The sequence below is a fragment of the Euprymna scolopes genome, chromosome 21, assembly GCF_053919585.1.
Source record: "Euprymna scolopes isolate OS-2025 chromosome 21, ASM5391958v1, whole genome shotgun sequence".
Classification (NCBI taxonomy): Eukaryota; Metazoa; Mollusca; class Cephalopoda; order Sepiida; family Sepiolidae; genus Euprymna; species Euprymna scolopes.
The window spans coordinates 62,758,915-62,780,541 of record NC_136502.1 but is presented as its reverse complement, the minus strand read 5'-3'; the positions used below and the strand labels follow the sequence as shown (position 1 = coordinate 62,780,541).

Below are 21,627 nucleotides of genomic sequence, written 5' to 3'. Positions count from 1 at the left end.
AAAATGATCAACAATTATAATTCTTCAACCTAAAAATGATCAACAACTATAATTTTCTACCCTAAAAATGATCAACAATCATAATTCTTCAACCTAAAAATGATCAACAATTATAATTCTTCAACCTAAAAATGATCAACAATTATAATTCTTCAACCTAAAAATGATCAACAATTATAATTCTTCAACCTAAAAATGATCAACAATTATAATTCTTCAACCTAAAAATGATCAACAATTATAATTCTTCAACCTAAAAATGATCAACAATTATAATTCTTCAACCTAAAAATGATCAACAATTATAATTCTTCAACCTAAAAATGATCAACAATCATAATACTTCAACCTAAAAATGATCAACAATTATAATTCTTCAACCTAAAAATGATCAACAATTATAATTCTTCAAACTTAAAATGATAAACAATTATAATTCTTCAACCTTAAAATGATCAACAATCATAATTCTTCAACCTAAAAATGATCAACAATTATAATTCTTAAACCTAAAAATGATCAACAATCATAATTCTTCAACCTAAAAATGATCAACAATCATAATTCTTCAACCTAAAAATGATAAACAATTATAATTCTTCAACCTAAAAATGATCAATAATTATAATTCTTCAACCTAAAAATGATAAACAATTATAATTCTTCAACCTAAAAATGATCAACAATTATAATTCTTCAACCTAAAAATGATAAACAATCATTATTCTTCAACCTAAAACGATCAACAATTATAATTCTTCAACCTAAAAATGATCAACAATCATAATTCTTCAACCTAAAAATGATAAACAATTATAATTCTTCAACCTAAAAATGATCAACAATTATAATTCTTCAACCTAAAAATGATAAACAATCATAATTCTTCAACCTAAAATTGATCAACAATTATAATTCTTCAACCTAAAAATGATCAACAATCATAATTCTTTAACCTAAAAATGATCAACAATTATAATTCTTCAACCTAAAAATGATCAACAATCATAATTCTTCAACCTAAAAATGATAAACAGTTATAATTCTTCAACCTAAAAATGATAAACAATTATAATACTTCAACCTAAAAATGATCAACAATCATAATTCTTCAACCTAAAAATGATAAACAATTATAATTCTTCAACCTAAAAATGATAAACAATTATAATTCTTCAACCTAAAAATGATAAACAATTATTATTCTTCAACCTTAAAATGATCAACAATTATAATTCTTCAACCGAAAAATGATCAACAATTATAACTCTTCAACCTAAAAATGATCAACAACTATAATTTTCCAACCTAAAAATGATCAACAATTATAATACTTCAACCTAAAAATGATCAACAATTATAATTCTTCGACCACAAAATGATCAACAATTATAATTCTTCAACCTAAAAATGATCAATAATTATAATTCTTCAACCTAAAAATGATCAACAATCATAATACTTCAACCTAAAAATGATCAACAATTATAATTCTTCGACCACAAAATGATCAACAGTTATAATTCTTCAACCTAAAAATGATCAACAATTATAATTCTTCAACCTAAAAATGATCAACAATTTTAATACTTCAACCTGAAAATGATCAACAATTATAATTCTTAGACCTAAAAATGATAAACAATTAAAATTCTTCAACCTACACATGATCAACAATTATAATTCTGCGACCGAAAAATGATCAACAATTATAATTCTTAGACCTAAGAATGATAAACAATTATACTTCTTCAACCTAAAAATGATCCACAATTATAATTCTTCAACCTAAAAATGACCACCAATTATACCTCTTCAACCTTTAAATGATCAACATTTATAATTCTTCAACCTAAAAATGATCAACAATTATAATTCTTCAACCTAAAAATGATCAACAATCATAATTCTTCAACCTAAAAATGATCAACAATTATAATTCTTCGACCACAAAATGATCAACAATTATAATTCTTCAACCTAAAAATGATCAATAATTATAATTCTTCAACCTAAAAATGATCAACAATCATAATACTTCAACCTAAAAATGATGAATAATTATAATTCTTCAACCTAAAAATAATCAACAATCATAATACTTCAACCTAAAAATGATCAACAATTATGATTCTTCGACCACAAAATGATCAACAGTTATAATTCTTCAACCTTAAAATGATAAACAATTATAATTCTTCAACCTATAAATGATCAACAATTATACCTATTCAACCTAAAAATGATCAACAATTATAATTCTTCAACTTAAAAATGATCAACAATTATAATACTTCAACCTAAAAATGATCAACAGTTATAATTCTTCAACCTTAAAATGATCAACAATTATAATTCTTCAACCTAAAAATGATCAACAATTATAATTCTTCAACCTAAAAATGATCAACAATTATAATTCTTCAACCTAAAAATGATCAACAATTATAATTCTTCAACCTAAAAATGATCAACAATTATAATTCTTCAACCTTAAAATGATTAACAATTATAATTCTTCAACCTAAAAATGATCAACAATTATAATTCTTCAACCTAAAAATGATCAACAATTATAATTCTTCAACCTAAAAATGATCAACAATTATAATTTTCAACCTAAAAATGATCAACAATTATAATTCTTCAACCTCAAAATGATCAACAATTATAATTCTTCAACCTTAAAATGATTAACAATTATAATTCTTCAACCTAAAAATGATCAACAATTATAATTCTTCAACCTAAATATGATCAACAATTATAATTCTTCAACCTAAAAATGATCAACAATTATAATTCTTCAACCTAAAAATGATCAACAATTATAATTCTTCAACCTAAAAATGATCAACAATTATAATTCTTCAACCTAAAATTGATCAACAATTATAATTCTTCAACCTAAAATGATTAACAGTTATAATTCTTCAACCTAAACATGATCAACAATTATAATCCTTCAACCTAAAAATGATCAACAATCATAATTCTTCAACCTAAAAATGATCAACAATCATAATACTTCAACCTTAAAATGATCAACAATTATAATTCTTCGACCTTAAAATGATCAACAATTATAATTCTTCAACCTAAAAATGATCAACAATTATAATTCTTCGACCTTAAAATGATCAACAATCATAATTCTTCAACCTAAAAATGATCAACAATTATAATTCTTAAACCATAAAACGATCAACAATTATAATTCTTCAACCTAAAAATGATCAACAATCATAATTCTTCAACCTAAAAATGATCAACAATTATAATTTTTAAACCTAAAAATTATAAAGAATTATAATACTTCAACCTGAAAATGATCAACAATTATAATACTTCAACAGAAAAATGATCAACAATTATAATTCTTCAACCTTAAAATGATCAACAATTCTAATACTCTAACCTAAAAATGATCAACAATTAAAATTCTTCAAACTTTAAATGATCAACAATTATAATTCTTCAACCTTAAAATGATCCACAATTATAATTCTTCAACCTTAAAATGATCAACAATTATAATCCTTCAGCCTAAAAATGATCAACAATTATAATTCTTCAACCTTAAAATGATCAACAATTATAATTCTTCAACCTGAAATTGATTAACAATTATAATTCTTCAACCTAAAAATGATAAACAATTATAATTCTTCAACCTAAAAATGATAAACAATTATTATTCTTCAACCTTAAAATGATCAACAATTATAATTCTTCAACCTAAAAATGATCAACAATTATAATTCTTCAACCTAAAAATGATCAACAATTATAATTCTTCAACCTTAAAATGATCAACAATTATAATTCTTCAACCTAAAAATGATAAACAATTATACTTCTTCAACCTAAAAATTATCAACAATTATAATTCTTCAACCTAAAAATGATAAACAATTATACCTCTTCAACCTAAAAATGATCAACAATTATAATTCTTCAACCTTAAAATGATCAACAATTATAATCCTTCAACCTCAAAATGATCAACAATTATAATTCTTCAACCTAAAAACGATCAACAATTATACTTCTTCAACCTAAAAATGATCAACAATTATAATTCTTCAACCTAAAAATGGATAACAATTATAATGCTTTGACAAAAATGATCAACAATTATAATTCTTCAACCTAAAAATGATCAACAATTATAATTTTTCAACATTAAAATGATCAACAATTATAATTCTTTCACAAAAATGATCAACAATTTTAATACTTCAACCTGAAAATGATCAACAATTATAATTCTTAGACCTAAAAATGATAAACAATTAAAATTCTTCAACCTACACATGATCAACAATTATAATTCTTCGACCGAAAAATGATCAACAATTATAATTCTTAGACCTAAGAATGATAAACAATTATACTTCTTCAACCTAAAAATGATAAACAATTATAATTCTTCAACCTAAAAATGATCAACAATTATACCTATTCAACCTAAAAATGATCAACAATTATAATTCTTCAACCTAAAAATGATCAACAACTATAATTTTCTAACCTAAAAATGATCAACAATCATAATTCTTCAACCTAAAAATGATCAACAATTATAATTCTTCAACCTAAAAATGATCAACAATTATAATTCTTCAACCTAAAAATGATCAACAATTATAATTCTTCAACCTAAAAATGATCAACAATTATAATTCTTCAACCTAAAAATGATCAACAATTATAATTCTTCAACCTAAAAATGATCAACAATTATAATTCTTCAACCTAAAAATGATCAACAATTATAATTCTTCAACCTAAAAATGATCAACAATCATAATACTTCAACCTAAAAATGATCAACAATTATAATTCTTCAACCTAAAAATGATCAACAATTATAATTCTTCAAACTTAAAATGATAAACAATTATAATTCTTCAACCTTAAAATGATCAACAATCATAATTCTTCAACCTAAAAATGATCAACAATTATAATTCTTAAACCTAAAAATGATCAACAATCATAATTCTTCAACCTAAAAATGATCAACAATCATAATTCTTCAACCTAAAAATGATAAACAATTATAATTCTTCAACCTAAAAATGATCAACAATTATAATTCTTCAACCTAAAAATGATAAACAATTATAATTCTTCAACCTAAAAATGATCAACAATTATAATTCTTCAACCTTAAAATGATAAACAATCATTATTCTTCAACCTAAAACGATCAACAATTATAATTCTTCAACCTAAAAATGATCAACAATCATAATTCTTCAACCTAAAAATGATAAACAATTATAATTCTTCAACCTAAAAAGGATCAACAATTATAATTCTTCAACCTAAAAATGATAAACAATCATAATTCTTCAACCTAAAATTGATCAACAATTATAATTCTTCAACCTAAAAATGATAAACAATCATAATTCTTTAACCTAAAAATGATCAACAATTATAATTCTTCAACCTAAAAATGATCAACAATCATAATTCTTCAACCTAAAAATGATAAACAGTTATAATTCTTCAACCTAAAAATTATAAACAATTATAATACTTCAACCTAAAAATGATCAACAATCATAATTCTTCAACCTAAAAATGATAAAAAATTATAATTCTTCAACCTAAAAATGATAAACAATTATAATTCTTCAACCTAAAAATGATAAACAATTATTATTCTTCAACCTAAAAATGATCAACAATTATAATTCTTCAACCTAAAAATGATCAACAATTATAATTCTTCAACCCAAAAATGATCAACAATTATAATTCTTCAACCTTAAAATGATCAACAATTATAATTCTTCAACCTTAAAATGATCAACAATTATAATCCTTCGACCGAAAAATGATCAACAATTATAATTCTTCAACCTTAAAATGATAAACAATTATACTTCTTCAACCTAAAAATGATCAACAATTATAATTCTTCAACCTAAAAATGATCAACAATCATAATACTTCAACCTAAAAATGATCAACAATTATAATTCTTCAACCTAAAAATGATCAACAATTATAATTCTTCAAACTTAAAATGATAAACAATTATAATTCTTCAACCTTAAAATGATCAACAATCATAATTCTTCAACCTAAAAATGATCAACAATTATAATTCTTAAACCTAAAAATGATCAACAATCATAATTCTTCAACCTAAAAATGATCAACAATCATAATTCTTCAACCTAAAAATGATAAACAATTATAATTCTTCAACCTAAAAATGATCAACAATTATAATTCTTCAACCTAAAAATGATAAACAATTATAATTCTTCAACCTAAAAATGATCAACAATTATAATTCTTCAACCTAAAAATGATAAACAATCATTATTCTTCAACCTAAAACGATCAACAATTATAATTCTTCAACCTAAAAATGATCAACAATCATAATTCTTCAACCTAAAAATGATAAACAATTATAATTCTTCAACCTAAAAATGATCAACAATTATAATTCTTCAACCTAAAAATGATAAACAATCATAATTCTTCAACATAAAATTGATCAACAATTATAATTCTTCAACCTAAAAATGATAAACAATCATAATTCTTTAACCTAAAAATGATCAACAATTATAATTCTTCAACCTAAAAATGATCAACAATCATAATTCTTCAACCTAAAAATGATAAACAGTTATAATTCTTCAACCTAAAAATGATAAACAATTATAATACTTCAACCTAAAAATGATCAACAATCATAATTCTTCAACCTAAAAATGATAAACAATTATAATTCTTCAACCTAAAAATGATAAACAATTATAATTCTTCAACCTAAAAATGATAAACAATTATTATTCTTCAACCTTAAAATGATCAACAATTATAATTCTTCAACCTAAAAATGATCAACAATTATAATTCTTCAACCTAAAAATGATCAACAATTATAATTCTTCAACCTTAAAATGATCAACAATTATAATTCTTCAACCTTAAAATGATCAACAATTATAATCCTTCGACCGAAAAATGATCAACAATTATAATTCTTCAACCTTAAAATGATAAACAATTATACTTCTTCAACCTAAAAATGATCAACAATTATAATTCTTCAACCTAAAAATGATCAACAATTATACCTCTTCAACCTAAAAATGATCAACAATTATAATTCTTCAACCTTAAAATGATCAACAATTATAATCCTTCAACCTCAAAATGATCAACAATTATAATTCTTCAACCTAAAAACGATCAACAATTATACTTCTTCAACCTAAAAATGATCAACAATTATAATTCTTCAACCTAAAAATGATCAACAATTATAATGCTTTGACAAAAATGATCAACAATTATAATTCTTCAACCTAAAAATGATCAACAATTATAATTTTTCAACATTAAAATGATTAACAATTATAATTCTTTCACAAAAATGATCAACAATTTTAATACTTCAACCTGAAAATGATCAACAATTATAATTCTTAGACCTAAAAATGATAAACAATTAAAATTCTTCAACCTACACATGATCAACAATTATAATTCTTCGACCGAAAAATGATCAACAATTATAATTCTTAGACCTAAGAATAATAAACAATTATACTTCTTCAACCTAAAAATGATCAACAATTATAATTCTTCAACCTAAAAATGATCAACAATTATACCTATTCAACCTAAAAATGATCAACAATTATAATTCTTCAACCTAAAAATGATCAACAACTATAATTTTCTAACCTAAAAATGATCAACAATCATAATTCTTCAACCTAAAAATGATCAACAATTATAATTCTTCAACCTAAAAATGATCAACAATTATAATTCTTCAACCTAAAAATGATCAACAATTATAATTCTTCAACCTAAAAATGATCAACAATTATAATTCTTCAACCTAAAAATGATCAACAATTATAATTCTTCAACCTAAAAATGATCAACAATTATAATTCTTCAACCTAAAAATGATCAACAATTATAATTCTTCAACCTAAAAATGATCAACAATCATAATACTTCAACCTAAAAATGATCAACAATTATAATTCTTCAACCTAAAAATGATCAACAATTATAATTCTTCAAACTTAAAATGATAAACAATTATAATTCTTCAACCTTAAAATGATCAACAATCATAATTCTTCAACCTAAAAATGATCAACAATTATAATTCTTAAACCTAAAAATGATCAACAATCATAATTCTTCAACCTAAAAATGATCAACAATCATAATTCTTCAACCTAAAAATGATAAACAATTATAATTCTTCAACCTAAAAATGATCAACAATTATAATTCTTCAACCTAAAAATGATAAACAATTATAATTCTTCAACCTAAAAATGATCAACAATTATAATTCTTCAACCTAAAAATGATAAACAATCATTATTCTTCAACCTAAAACGATCAACAATTATAATTCTTCAACCTAAAAATGATCAACAATCATAATTCTTCAACCTAAAAATGATAAACAATTATAATTCTTCAACCTAAAAAGGATCAACAATTATAATTCTTCAACCTAAAAATGATAAACAATCATAATTCTTCAACCTTAAATTGATCAACAATTATAATTCTTCAACCTAAAAATGATAAACAATCATAATTCTTTAACCTAAAAATGATCAACAATTATAATTCTTCAACCTAAAAATGATCAACAATCATAATTCTTCAACCTAAAAATGATAAACAGTTATAATTCTTCAACCTAAAAATGATAAACAATTATAATACTTCAACCTAAAAATGATCAACAATCATAATTCTTCAACCTAAAAATGATAAACAATTATAATTCTTCAACCTAAAAATGATAAACAATTATAATTCTTTAACCTAAAAATGATCAACAATCATAATTCTTCGACCTAAAAATGATCAACAATTATAATTCTTTAACCTAAAAATGATCAACAATCATAATTCTTCAACCTAAAAATGATCAACAATCATAATTCTTCAACCTAAAAATGATCAACAATTATAATTCTTCAATCTAAAAATGATCAACAATTATAATTCTTCAACCTAAAAATGATAAACAATTATAATTTTTCAATCTAAAATAGATCAACAATTATGATTCTTCAACCTAAAAATGATCAACAATTATAATTCTTCAACCTAAAAATGATCAACAATTTTCATTCTTCGACCTAAAAATGATCAACAATCATAATTCTTCAACCTAAAAATGATAAACAATTATAATTCTTCGACCTAAAAATGATCAACAATCATAATTCTTCAACCTAAAAATGATCAACAATCATAATTCTTCAACCTAAAAATGATAAACAATTATAATTCTTCAACCTAAAAATGATAAACAATTATAATTCTTTAACCTAAAAATGATCAACAATCATAATTCTTCAACCCAAAAATGATCAACAATTATAATTCTTCAACCTTAAAATGATAAACAATCATAATTCTTCAACCTAAAAATGATCAACAATTATAATTCTTCAACCTAAAAATGATCAACAATCATAAGTCTTCAACCTAAATATGATCAACAATTATAATTCTTCAACCTAAAAATGATCAACAATTATAATTCTTCAACCTAAAAATGATCAACAATTATAATCCTTCGACCTAAAAATGATCAACAATTATAATTCTTCGACCTAAAAATGATCAACAATCATAATTCTTCAACCTAAAAATGATAAACAATTATAATTCTTCAACCTACAAATGATCAACAATCATAATTCTTCAACCTAAAAATGATAAACAATTATAATTCTTCAACCTAAAAATGATCAACAATTATAATTCTTCAACCTAAAAATGATAAACAATTATAATTCTTCAACCTAAAAATGATCAACAATCATAATTCTTCAACCTAAAAATGATAAACAATTATAATTCTTCAACCTAAAAATGATCAACAATCATAATTCTTCAACCTAAAAATGATAAACAATCATAATTCTTCAACCTAAAAATGATAAACAATCATAATTCTTCAACCTAAAAATGATAAACAATTTTAATTCTTAAACCTAAAAATGATCAACAATCATAATTCTTCAACCTAAAAATGATCAACAATCATAATTCTTCAACCTAAAAATGATAAACAATTATAATTCTTCAACCTAAAAATGATCAACAATTATAATACTTGAACCTGAAAATGATCAACAATTATGATACTTCAACAGAAAAATGATCAACAATTATAATTCTTCAACCTTAAAATGATCAACAATTCTAATACTCTAACCTAAAAATGATCAACAATTATAATTCTGCAAACTTTAAATGATCAACAATTATAATTCTTCAACCTTAAAATGATCAACAATTATAATTCTTCAACCTAAAAATGATCAACAATTATAATTATTCAACCTAAAAATGATCAACAACTATAATTTTTCAACCTAAAAATGATCAACAATCATAATTCTTCAACCTAAAAATGATCAACAATTATAATTCTTAGACCTAAAAATGATAAACAATTATACTTCTTCAACCTACACATGATCAACAATTATAATTCTTCGACCTAAAAATGATCAACAATTATAATTCTTCAACCTAAAAATGATCAACAATTATAATTCTTCGACCTAAAAATGATCAACAATTATAATTCTTCAACCTAAAAATGATCAACAATTATAATACTTCAACCTAAAAATGATCTACAATTATAATTCTTCAACCTAAAAATGATCAACAATTATAATTCTTCAACCTAAAAATGATCAACAATCATAATTCTTCAACTAAAAATGATCAACAATTATAATACTTCGACTAAAAATCATCAACAATTATAATTCTTCGACCTAAAAATTATAAACAACTATAATACTTCAACCTAAAAATGATCAACAATTATAATTCTTCAACCTGAAAATGATCAACAATTATAATTCTTCAACCTAAAAATGATCAACAATTATAATACTTCAACCTTAAAATGATCAACAATTATAATTCTTCAACCTAAAAATTATCAACAATTATAAGTCGTCAACCGAAAAATGATTAACAATTATAATTCTTAGACCTTAAAATGATCAACAATTATAAATCTTCAACCTAAAAATGATAAACAATTATTATTCTTCGACCTCAAAATGATCAACAATTATAATTCTTCAACCTAAAAATGATCAATAATTATAATTCTTCAACCTAAAAATGATCAACAGTTATAATCCTTCGACCGAAAAATGATCAACAATTATAATTCTTCAACCTAAAAATGATCAACAATTATAATACTCTAACCTAAAAATGATCAACAATTATAATTCTTCAACCTAAAAATGATCAACAATTATAATTCTTCAACCTAAAAATGATCAACAATTATAATTCTTCAACCTAAAAGTGGTCAACAATTATAATTCTTCAAACTAAAATTGATCAACAATTATAATTCTTCAACCTAAAAATGATCAACAATTATAATTCTTCAACCTAAAAATGATCAACAATTATAATTCTTCAACCTAAAAATGATTAACAATTATAATTCTTCCACCTAAAAACGATCAACAATTATAATACTTCGACAAAAAATGATCAACAATTATAATTCTTCGACCTTAAAATGATCAACAATTATAATTCTTCCAAGCACGAAAATCAATAATGATTCTTCGAATTAAAGACGATAAACAATTATAATTTTTTAACCCAAAAAGCGAAACAATTATTATTCTTTAATTCAAAATGAAAAACAATTATATTTCTTCAACCCAAAATCCAAATTCAGATAAACTATATTTCTTAAATACTAAAAAAATATAATCTTTCAACCCCAAAACAAAAACAATTATAATTCTTCAATCAAAAAATCGAAAAACAATAATAATTCTTTAATCACAAAACGAAAACAATTATAAATTTTCATCTCAAAATCGAAAACTAATAATTTTTCAATTCCAAAATTGAAAACAATTATTATTTTAAACCAAAAGGTTAAAAACAATTATAATTTTTCAACCTAAAAACGAAATATAATTATTCAATCCAAAAATGAATTACAATTTAGATTACTCTATGAAAAAAAAACGAAAAACGATTACTATTCTACAATCAAAAACGATTACTATTCTACAATCAAAAACGATTACTATTCTACAATCAAAAACGATTACTATTCTACAATCAAAACACGGAAAACAACTCAAAAACGAAAACCAATTATAACTCTTCAATCGAAAAATGTAGGAAAAAAATATTCTGAGTCTGAATATATAATAGTCTGATTCCTGAATTCAGATAATATTAGATTAATAAACATTTTGACATAGTACAGTTAACCTAAATCATGAGTCAAACAACTTGCCACGGTTTACCCCAAGTTGTGCATTTTGATCAGTAATGCCTATTAGTTGTTGAACAATGTTTAGGTTGCAGTCGAACGCCGGCCAAAGAGTAAAGTGTCATCACAGTTGTATGAGAAGAGCAGATCTGTTTATCAATGCATTTTCAGAGGGAGGGGAACACTAGTGCGTTCATTTGTTTGTTATTATTTATTCATTTTTTATTGAATTTAAATTCACCGTTCGCCGTAGGCGTTCCCTAAGAGATTAAAAAAAAAAATTTCTTATTCCGTTATGATTATTTCCCAATTTATCAACCGATTATTTCCCAATTTATCAGCCTCTCTACCAATATAACACCTCCAAGCATAACAGAAAAAAAAAATTTCTTATTCTCACTCTTTTTTTTTTTTTTAAATCTGATTCGTGCTTTTGTTTATTTATTTGTTTATTTATTTATTTAATTATTTCTTAATCATGTTTTCTCGATAGGGCATCTGCTACCACATTGTTCTTGCCGCTAATGTGCATGATATCTAAATTAAATTCCTGCAGCATAAGGCTCCAAGACATTAATCTTCTATTCTTGTTCTTCATCCTATTCACGTAGACCAACGGATTATGGTCAGTAAATACTGAGATTGGAGTAGGTGCTGAGGTCACGTATATCTCAAAGTGAAGAAGGCTTGATATTAGCGCTAATGCTTCTTTCTCTATCGTTGAATAGGATTTCTGGAATCCATTAAACTTTTTTGAATAGAAACTAACTGGATGAAGCTGCTCGTCTTCCCCCGGTTGCAATAGCACTGCTCCGATGCCTTTGTCACTGGCATCTACAGCTAAGCTAAAAGGTTGACTGAATGAAGGAGTTTTCAGTATTGGTTCTGTACTCAACGCTCGTTTTATGGTTTCGAATGCTTCCTGGCATTCCGCTGACCATCTGAATTTACTGTGATTTTTCAATAGTTTCGTCAGGAGCGCAGTGATGCTCGCAAAATCCCTACAAACCTTCCTATAGTATCCGGCCATACCCAAGAATCGCCTTAGGCTCCGAACATTTTTCGGTGCTAGGTATGTTTCAATCTCTTGGGTTTTGGCCTTTAGTGGGGTAATTCTCCCGTCTCCTACCACGTGCCCTAGTCTGACAGAATTCGCTTTTCGCTAGATTTATGGTTAGCCTGGCTGATCGCAGCCTTTGGAATACTTTCCTTATTGTTTCGACATGCTCTGGCGACGTGTCGTTATAGATCACTATGTCGTCTATGTAGGCATCCCAGCAAGACATGCATTCATTAATCTTACAAACGTGGCCTGCGAGTTCCTCATGCCGAAGGGCATCACTCGGTATTGATATGTTCCCTCAGAGGTAACGAATGCCGATATTTGTTTGGCTCGTTCTGTTAGGGGCACCGCCTAATACCCCTTCAAGAGATCGCATTTGGTGATATATTTTGTTCGCCGTATTTTATCCATACAGTCGTCCATTCTGGGAATAGGGTATGAGTCGGTCTTGGTGAGTGCGTTTACTTTTCGATAGTCAGTGCCAAATCGCACTGTCCCATCGGGCTTGTCTACTAGCACGCACGGTGATGCCCACTCACTCTGACTGGGTTCTATTATCCCATGATCTAACATATAGTCTATCTCTTCCTTTAGAACTGCTAGTTTTCTCGGACTTAGGCCATATGGGTGTTGTCTAATTGGTTTATCTTCTTTTAGTTCTACATCGTGCACTGCTGCATTCGTGCACCTGGGCGCATCTGAGAATAAGTCTCTGTACTCTGAGAGTATTGTTTTAAACTCTGCCCTTCCTTCGAAGGTAGGTGGGAAAATTTGGCATCTAAATTTCCCAAGACCGCTGAGTTGTTTAACTTCCTAGGTGAGTCCTTGTAGCTTCCTCCTCAGCGCTGGTCAGTTCCAGTTCTCCCTGGATACGTGGTGCTATCAGCACCGCTTTCTCTTCCGTCCTTCTAAAATACTTTTGCACATATTAACATGACATACTTGCGTCTTCTTTCTACGTTCTGGGGTATCTATTAGGTAGTTAAGGGAGCTAATCTTTTTGGATACTGTATAGGGTCCCTGGTATCTGGCCTTAAATGGCTGACTTTTAGGGGTAACAGTAGTAGCACTTCCCCCCCCTCCCCTTCTTTGAATTCTCTTTCTATCGTTTTCTTGTCATATGCGGCTTTCATGGTTTTCTGACTATTCTCTAGGTGATCTCTGGCTAACTCTCGCGCTTCTCACAGGGTTTTTCGCATTTTAGCCACATATTCCGACATATTGTTCGGCATGGACTCATTGTTTACCCATCGTTCTTTTATTAGTTTTAGTGGCCCCCATACTGGATGGCCAAAAACTAGCTCGAATAGGCTGAACCCTAGTGATTCCTGTACTGCTTCACGCGCCGCAAACAACACGAAGGGAATACCTCTGTCCCACTCGTCATCATGTCCCACACAATATGCTTTTAGCATAGCTTTGAGTGTGGCATGAAAGCGTTCCAGCGCTCCCTGGGACTGCGGGTGATATGCGCTGGATCTGACGTGCGTGACTCCCAATTGTGTTGCCGTCTGCCTGAAGATCTTTGTGTTACATGATAAGGGCTGTCCCCTTTTCATGTAAGTATAAAAATAGGGAATTAGTTAAATGTAAATATGAAATAGAATAGACGAAATTCGAACCTCGTAATTTAGGTTTAGAAATAGATTACGAGAGAGAATTAGAAAATGGAATGTAAAAACAAACCATTGTTTAGCTTAGAGATAAAATAGTTTTAAGAAAAGGAGTGTGCATTTGTCAATTCTGTTATGAAATTGAATTGAGGAACGCAACTATAGGATAATTTAATAAACATGTTTTTAACATATTGGAAATATAGGTTACTGGAAATATAAACAAAGGAAAATGTTTTGGACACGCATTTTTAGAACACGTGAAAGAAGACACATGTTTTAACATGAGTATGACGTCATGGAAAATGGGAAGTTCTTGATATAGTTAGAAACGTTAGAGTTAAGCAGAGAGTCTGAGGACGACAGACGACAGTCTGCAGTCCAGAGATGGACAGTCGAACGTCTGGAAGCGAGACGGTCACCTTTGAAACATAGAATGTAAAACTTTGAATTCCTGACTAAGAAAACCACGACCGGTCGAAGAAGAAATAAACGCATCATGTGTTTTTATAAACGTCGTCTTTGTGTTGTAATTCTACCAAAAGGTAAAGTGAAATTGTCATTATATGTCTTATATATCCTGTGTTTTAAAATGTCTTCACATACACAATGTCTCTACATCTCATATCTACAATGTGAACACTAAGACTGTCTCAACACTGTCTCCTCACACTAAGAGCTTCTACTACACTTCTAAGTATGAACATTTTATATATATGAATCTCTTCATAACACGAACACAGAACGCAACATCTCTCTTAATAAGACTCTCTAAGACTCACTTTTAATAAGACTTCCTAACAACGAACAATAACAACAAGAATAATAATAAGAATAATGAAACCCCTATATAACATTTGACATGAAATTAGACCCTTGGTCGGTCTGGATTGTTTTTGGTAATTCCACCTTTGTAAAGAAAATTATCAGGGTGTCTACTATCTTTTTCGCCGATATATTCCGCAATGCGATTGCTCCAGAGAATCTGGTGGACGCACACATTATATATTTATGGCCGGCTTTAGTTTTAGGCAACGGTCCCACACAGTCTACAATCACTCGACCGAAAGGTTCCTCCACTGCTCGTATTGGTTGGAGTGGCGCCAGAGGAATCTTCTGGTTGGGTTTTCCTGTCACTTAGCATATCTTGCATGCTCGACAGAACATTTTCACGTCCCCCATGATTCCTGGCCAATAGAAGTGTCTCGTGAGCTTTTCGTGTGTCTTAGTGACACCCAGGTGACCCGCCAATGATATCTCGTGTGCAACTTTTAGCACTCTCTCCTGGTACGTTTTTGACACCATCACTTGCTCGTGCATGATCCGGTCTATCCCCTCCGTCGCACTGGGAGGATTCCACTTTCTCATTAATATGCAGGTATTGAGGAAGTATTGTCCTGCACTGCCATCAGATTCTTCATTTCCGATCCGCCTAAACAGGGGTTTCAAATCAACATCGTTTCGTTATTCCTTAATTAGTTCCTGTCGCAGTATTTATAGATTGGATCGCAGCCCTATCTCTTCTTTTGTTTGGCCCTTCCTTTCTGGTGACCTAGTAGTAGACTTCTCCCTCTCTTTCTTCTTCCCCCTCGTCGTTACAATTGCTGATGCCTTATCTTCTGATGCCTTGAGTTCCCCCATGGATTCAGGCTTCATTTATCTTGAGGGTTTGATTCGACTTTTGGCAATGTCGTTACCTACTATCATCGCCATGCCGGTCATAGGTAAGCTACTAATGACTCCCATGATGATCTCGCCTGATATCCAATCGGATTCTAGGTAAATCTTAACTAGAGGAATTTTCATAGGCTTATCTTCTATGCCTCTAATAGTATTGACTGTCCTATTGGAGGTTGTTTTTATTCCCGTGGGCATGTGGTTCCTTAGCACTAAGGATTGGGATGCACCCGTGTCTCTTACGATATTGATGGGCCTTCTCTGGCTCTTTTTGTTTCGGGAAATGTATCCTCTCGACGTGAAGGGTTTATACTCCACTTCTACATTTGCGTGTACCATCAACTGTGGTTTAGCTGGGGGATTTCGAATTTGTTCCAGGCCTCGCCACGCCCAACAGTTTGCAGCTATGTGACCCAGCTTCTTACAGTTGAAGCATATGATAGGTCTGGCTTCCTGTTTGAATGGCGGTTGTTTGGCTGAGAATGCCGGACTCCCCCTAAGCGCTTGCGGGCCGCTTCGTTTTTCATGGAGTGGATAGGCCTCTCTACTACGTGGATGTGTAGGCTTATGCGATCCCGGTCTACCCTTGTGGTAGATGACATACTCGTCCGCTAATTTAGCCATGTCGAGTACTGTCGCTACCTCTTTCTCAGCCAGGTGTAGCCTCAGGTCTTCGGGGACGCAGTTTAGAAATTCTTCTATTAATAGGAGCTGTTTCAATTTTTCGAAATCTCCCTCCACACCTTTAGAGCTACACCAACGATTGATGAGTGCTTCTTTTCAATTTGCAAACTCTATATAGGCCTGGCCTTCACTCACCCTTAACCCCCTGAATTTTTGTTGGTATGCTCTTGGGACTAGTTCGTACGCCTTTAAAATCGCCGCCTTGACGGTTTCATAATCTGCGCAGTCCTCTGCTGGGAGCGCCGCGTACGACCTTTGTGCTTTCCCATACAGCGTTATTTGTAGTAGCATGGTCCAGCATTCTTTCGGTCAGACCATATTAAGAGCTGGCCTTTCAAAGTGAGCGAAGTACTCGTCCACTTTAGTTTCGACGAATGTAGGGATCATCCTCACGTGTTTCGTCACGTCGAAGCTATTCAGTCTATTCTTGTTTGTTTGGTGCCTCATGGTTAGCTCACTCATCCTCGTTTCTTGTTCAATCCTGGCTTTCTCTATCTCCATCCTAGCTAATATTTTTGCCTTCTCTAATTCTACTTCGGCTGGAATCATAGTTACCATTTCTGCTGGCAATTCCTCCAGCGTTTCCTGCTCAAACACCCCATTATCTACCATATGTTCCGTGATAATTCTAACTAGTGTAGTTTTTCTCATCGCTCTCTTTACTTCTAAATCTAACCTTTGCCCTAATTTTATTAACTTGTCTTTCTTGAGTTTACCAAGGCTATCCGGGGATGGGTCTTTTAGAAAACTTTCTATGCTTGCCATCTTGCCTTGTGAATCGTTGAGGGATTTTTTTTTTTTTTATCTATATGAGCCAATGAAAAATCCAACGGCGAGTCCCCAATTTATGTTACGGGCCGGTATGAAGCTGACTCGGGGTGGATGTCCCCTGGTAAGAATCTTATGACTCTAGGTCAGCGCTTCACCCTACGTTGTCTGTAACACAATATAAAATAAAAATTAAATAATGACAAGTAAAGTGTCGTCCACGATTTATGAACTATTTGACACGTTGTCTGAGGTTCTCATTAGTACATTTTGTTCCGAACGATTCAAACTCAAAGCAAGAATGACACAACGCTAAAATCTTAAAATACGAATTTTATTCAACATCCTTAAATTTAATATCACACCGCAATAGGTTGGGGTGAGGTCGGATGATAAAAAGGAAACATCATAAAAGAAGGAAAAGAAAACAAGGTGCCAAACAAAAAATAATAATATAAGATAAAATGTATTTACCATTTCCATTATGGTATGACAGTTTGGCCAAGGACAAGGAGCGGGGATATCGGGATGGGGAAATCTCTTCTTATTCATCTTTAATATCTTCTCTGTGAACTTTCTGTCCATTCTCGAAATCTGTTTACGCTGCGCTTTGGGCATTCCTGAGCAATCACCGACTCATAGCGAATTTTTCTTCTTATTATTTTTTTGATTCATTATTCGCTCACGTAACGTAAACAAAACAACCGGTCCATTTGACAACGTTCACTGCTCTCTGCAGTCTTTTTTTCTCTGCAGTCTTTTTTTTCTTCTCAGTCTTTTTTTATACGAACGCTATCGTTTTGCACCGTTAAAAAAACGCTCAGTTCAAAAACTGCTTTCTCTACTCGTGCGCATCGACTTTCACTTTTTCTTTCTCTCCCTTTCATCAGCTTCGCTGATAATGTGCTCTCTTGCGCATTGCATTTTCAAAGGGAGGGAGGGGTGTGTGTGTACGCCTCAAACACTAGTGCGTTCATTTGTTTGTTATTATCATTTATTTTATTTTTTTTTCATTGAATTTAAATTCACCGTTTGCCGTAGGTGTTACCTAAGAGATAAAAAAAAATATTTCTTATTCCGTTATGATTATTTCCCAATTTATCAACCGATATCAACCAGCCTCTCTACCAATATAACATAGTTTAAATATGAATGAGAAAATAAGATTATGAAGGAATGTGAGGATTGACAGGTTAATAAAAAAGAAATAAAAGAATTGGAGATAAATGTTGACCCCTTGCTTCCACGCTCATCCCATTCTGACAAGTAAACACTGGTCACTATAATCTCTATGATCTAAAGCTGATATTTTCCTGGCTATCCCAATATGAAGAGTTACAATTACAGCTTTTGAAAAAGCCATTACTGCTGTATACAAAACTAAGACTAGCCATACATACACGGCGTCACTCAGGAGTAAAAGAAAAAATGACTTGCTTAGGAATAAACAAAAATCAATCTTGTTGACATTAATTTATTAAACAAATTATTTTGTGAAATGTGATTTGTTTTTTTAAGTTCGTTTGAATGATGCTATTCGATTAATAGTAACAACAAATAATTATGTGTAATTAATATGGAGAAGTTGGAATGAAGTATTCACGTCAAACACATTACTGTTTGGGTCTGACTTTGAAAATCCAATAACTTTCTATTAGATTGCGAGGTATCTTGTTCCGACATTCAGATGATTCTTATAGAAAGCAATAACTTACCATGAGTAACAACATTCGGATCTGCTCCATTATCCAAAAGATATTGAAGGACATCCAAGTGATTATATTGGATGGCATATAAAAGGCTTGATCGGCCAAGGCTGTCAGTTGCATCACACAGACTTGGATCTGGAAGGACAGGAGGAAAAATAGTGTCATAAAACTAGACATTTATTATGCCTTTTTGTAGATTTTCATTAATAAATCAATTTCAAATTTTTATTCCCCCCCACAACCCATATAGGTATATACAAAATACATAAATAAACAGACAGACACACACACACACACATATATATATATATATATATATATATATATATATATATATATATATATGCAAAACTATGTAAAGAAAAAATGGAGTACTGTGTAAGTGGCAGTCAATGTTTGTATAAAGCATTGTTAGATATCATTGTTGAATTGGCGACAATGTCTGTCCCAGTGGCCTAAACTACAGAATTGATAGTTGTTGGTTTAATCTCGGGCTTGAGATGGGTGCTGGTCTGGCCATGCTAAAGAGCTGTGATACAGTGAAACAGTCTGTGGATGACTATACATATATACTCGAAAAAGTCCCCGTCGTTGACTGGGTTCAAAAATAGCCTACAGAAAATGGACTCTAATCTATGAAAGTATGATAGGTTATGAAAAAGAAGTGTTGTAAAGAGATAGCTTCAAATTTGAGGGTATCAAAACCAAAGCAAAATATGATGAAAGTAAAAATAAAATGGATAAACCTCATAATTTATTATACCATACCTGTTCACACTGAAACACTTATCACAATATTCTGTGGATCTATATTCAAAAACCTTGTTAAACTTTGTGACATATTTCCATTCTATGGAGGTCAGGCGCGAACGAACACCCCATAATTTTATTATACCATATTTCTTCAAACTGAAACATAATTATCAAAGTATACTTACGCAGATAGATATGAAAAGTCTTTATTAAAGTTTGTGCCTATTTCCATTCTATGGAGGCCAGGCGTGAATGCAGACCCAACAATTTTATTATACCATCCCTATGTAAGTTAAAACATACTTATCAAAGTATTATTATGTACATCTATATCAAAAACACTTGTAAACGTTTTTTTTTTTAATTTAAAATTTTTTTATTTCCATACTTTGTGGACCAGAGGCATACGCAGACCCCACAATTTTAATTAATCATCATTATGCCAGATCAAACATACCCATTCCTGTGTCTCAATACATCTTCTATCATTATATGTGATCAGTTTTCTATAATAGTCAACCATATAGGAGCCTATTCATGACCAGACACACACACATACATTCAGCTTTATATTATAGAAGATATAGAAGATATATATATATATACACACACAACTTCAAAAGAATAAGTTAATGAAATCTTCCAAACATCCACATAAGGATAGCACTATCCTAAATAAAAATTTGATGAAAATTTCTTACTCCAATATGCATAATCTGGCACAGACAATAATCACACATATATATATATATATATATATATATATATATATATATATATATATATATACTTGCATATATATATATATATATATATATATACTTGCATATATATATATACTTGCATATATATATATATATATATATATATATACTTGCATATATATATATATATATATATATATATACTTGCATATATATATATATATATATATATATACTTGCATATATATATATATATATACTTGCATATATATATATATATATATACTTGCATATATATATATATATATATACCTATATACTTGCATATATATATATA

The 21,627-nt window shown here is 29.2% G+C and overlaps 1 protein-coding gene across 1 annotated transcript in view; it reads right to left on the bottom strand.

The window, feature by feature from the left end:
• Window positions 1-21,627, bottom strand: part of LOC145242415 (uncharacterized) — a gene marked incomplete in the record, with an annotated part of 668,062 nt that overhangs the window by 454,897 nt on the left and 191,538 nt on the right. Inside the window, 1 exon segment of the mRNA XM_080105451.1 lies at window positions 19,840-19,968. Within this exon segment, the coding sequence (XP_079961577.1) occupies window positions 19,840-19,968 (129 nt within the window).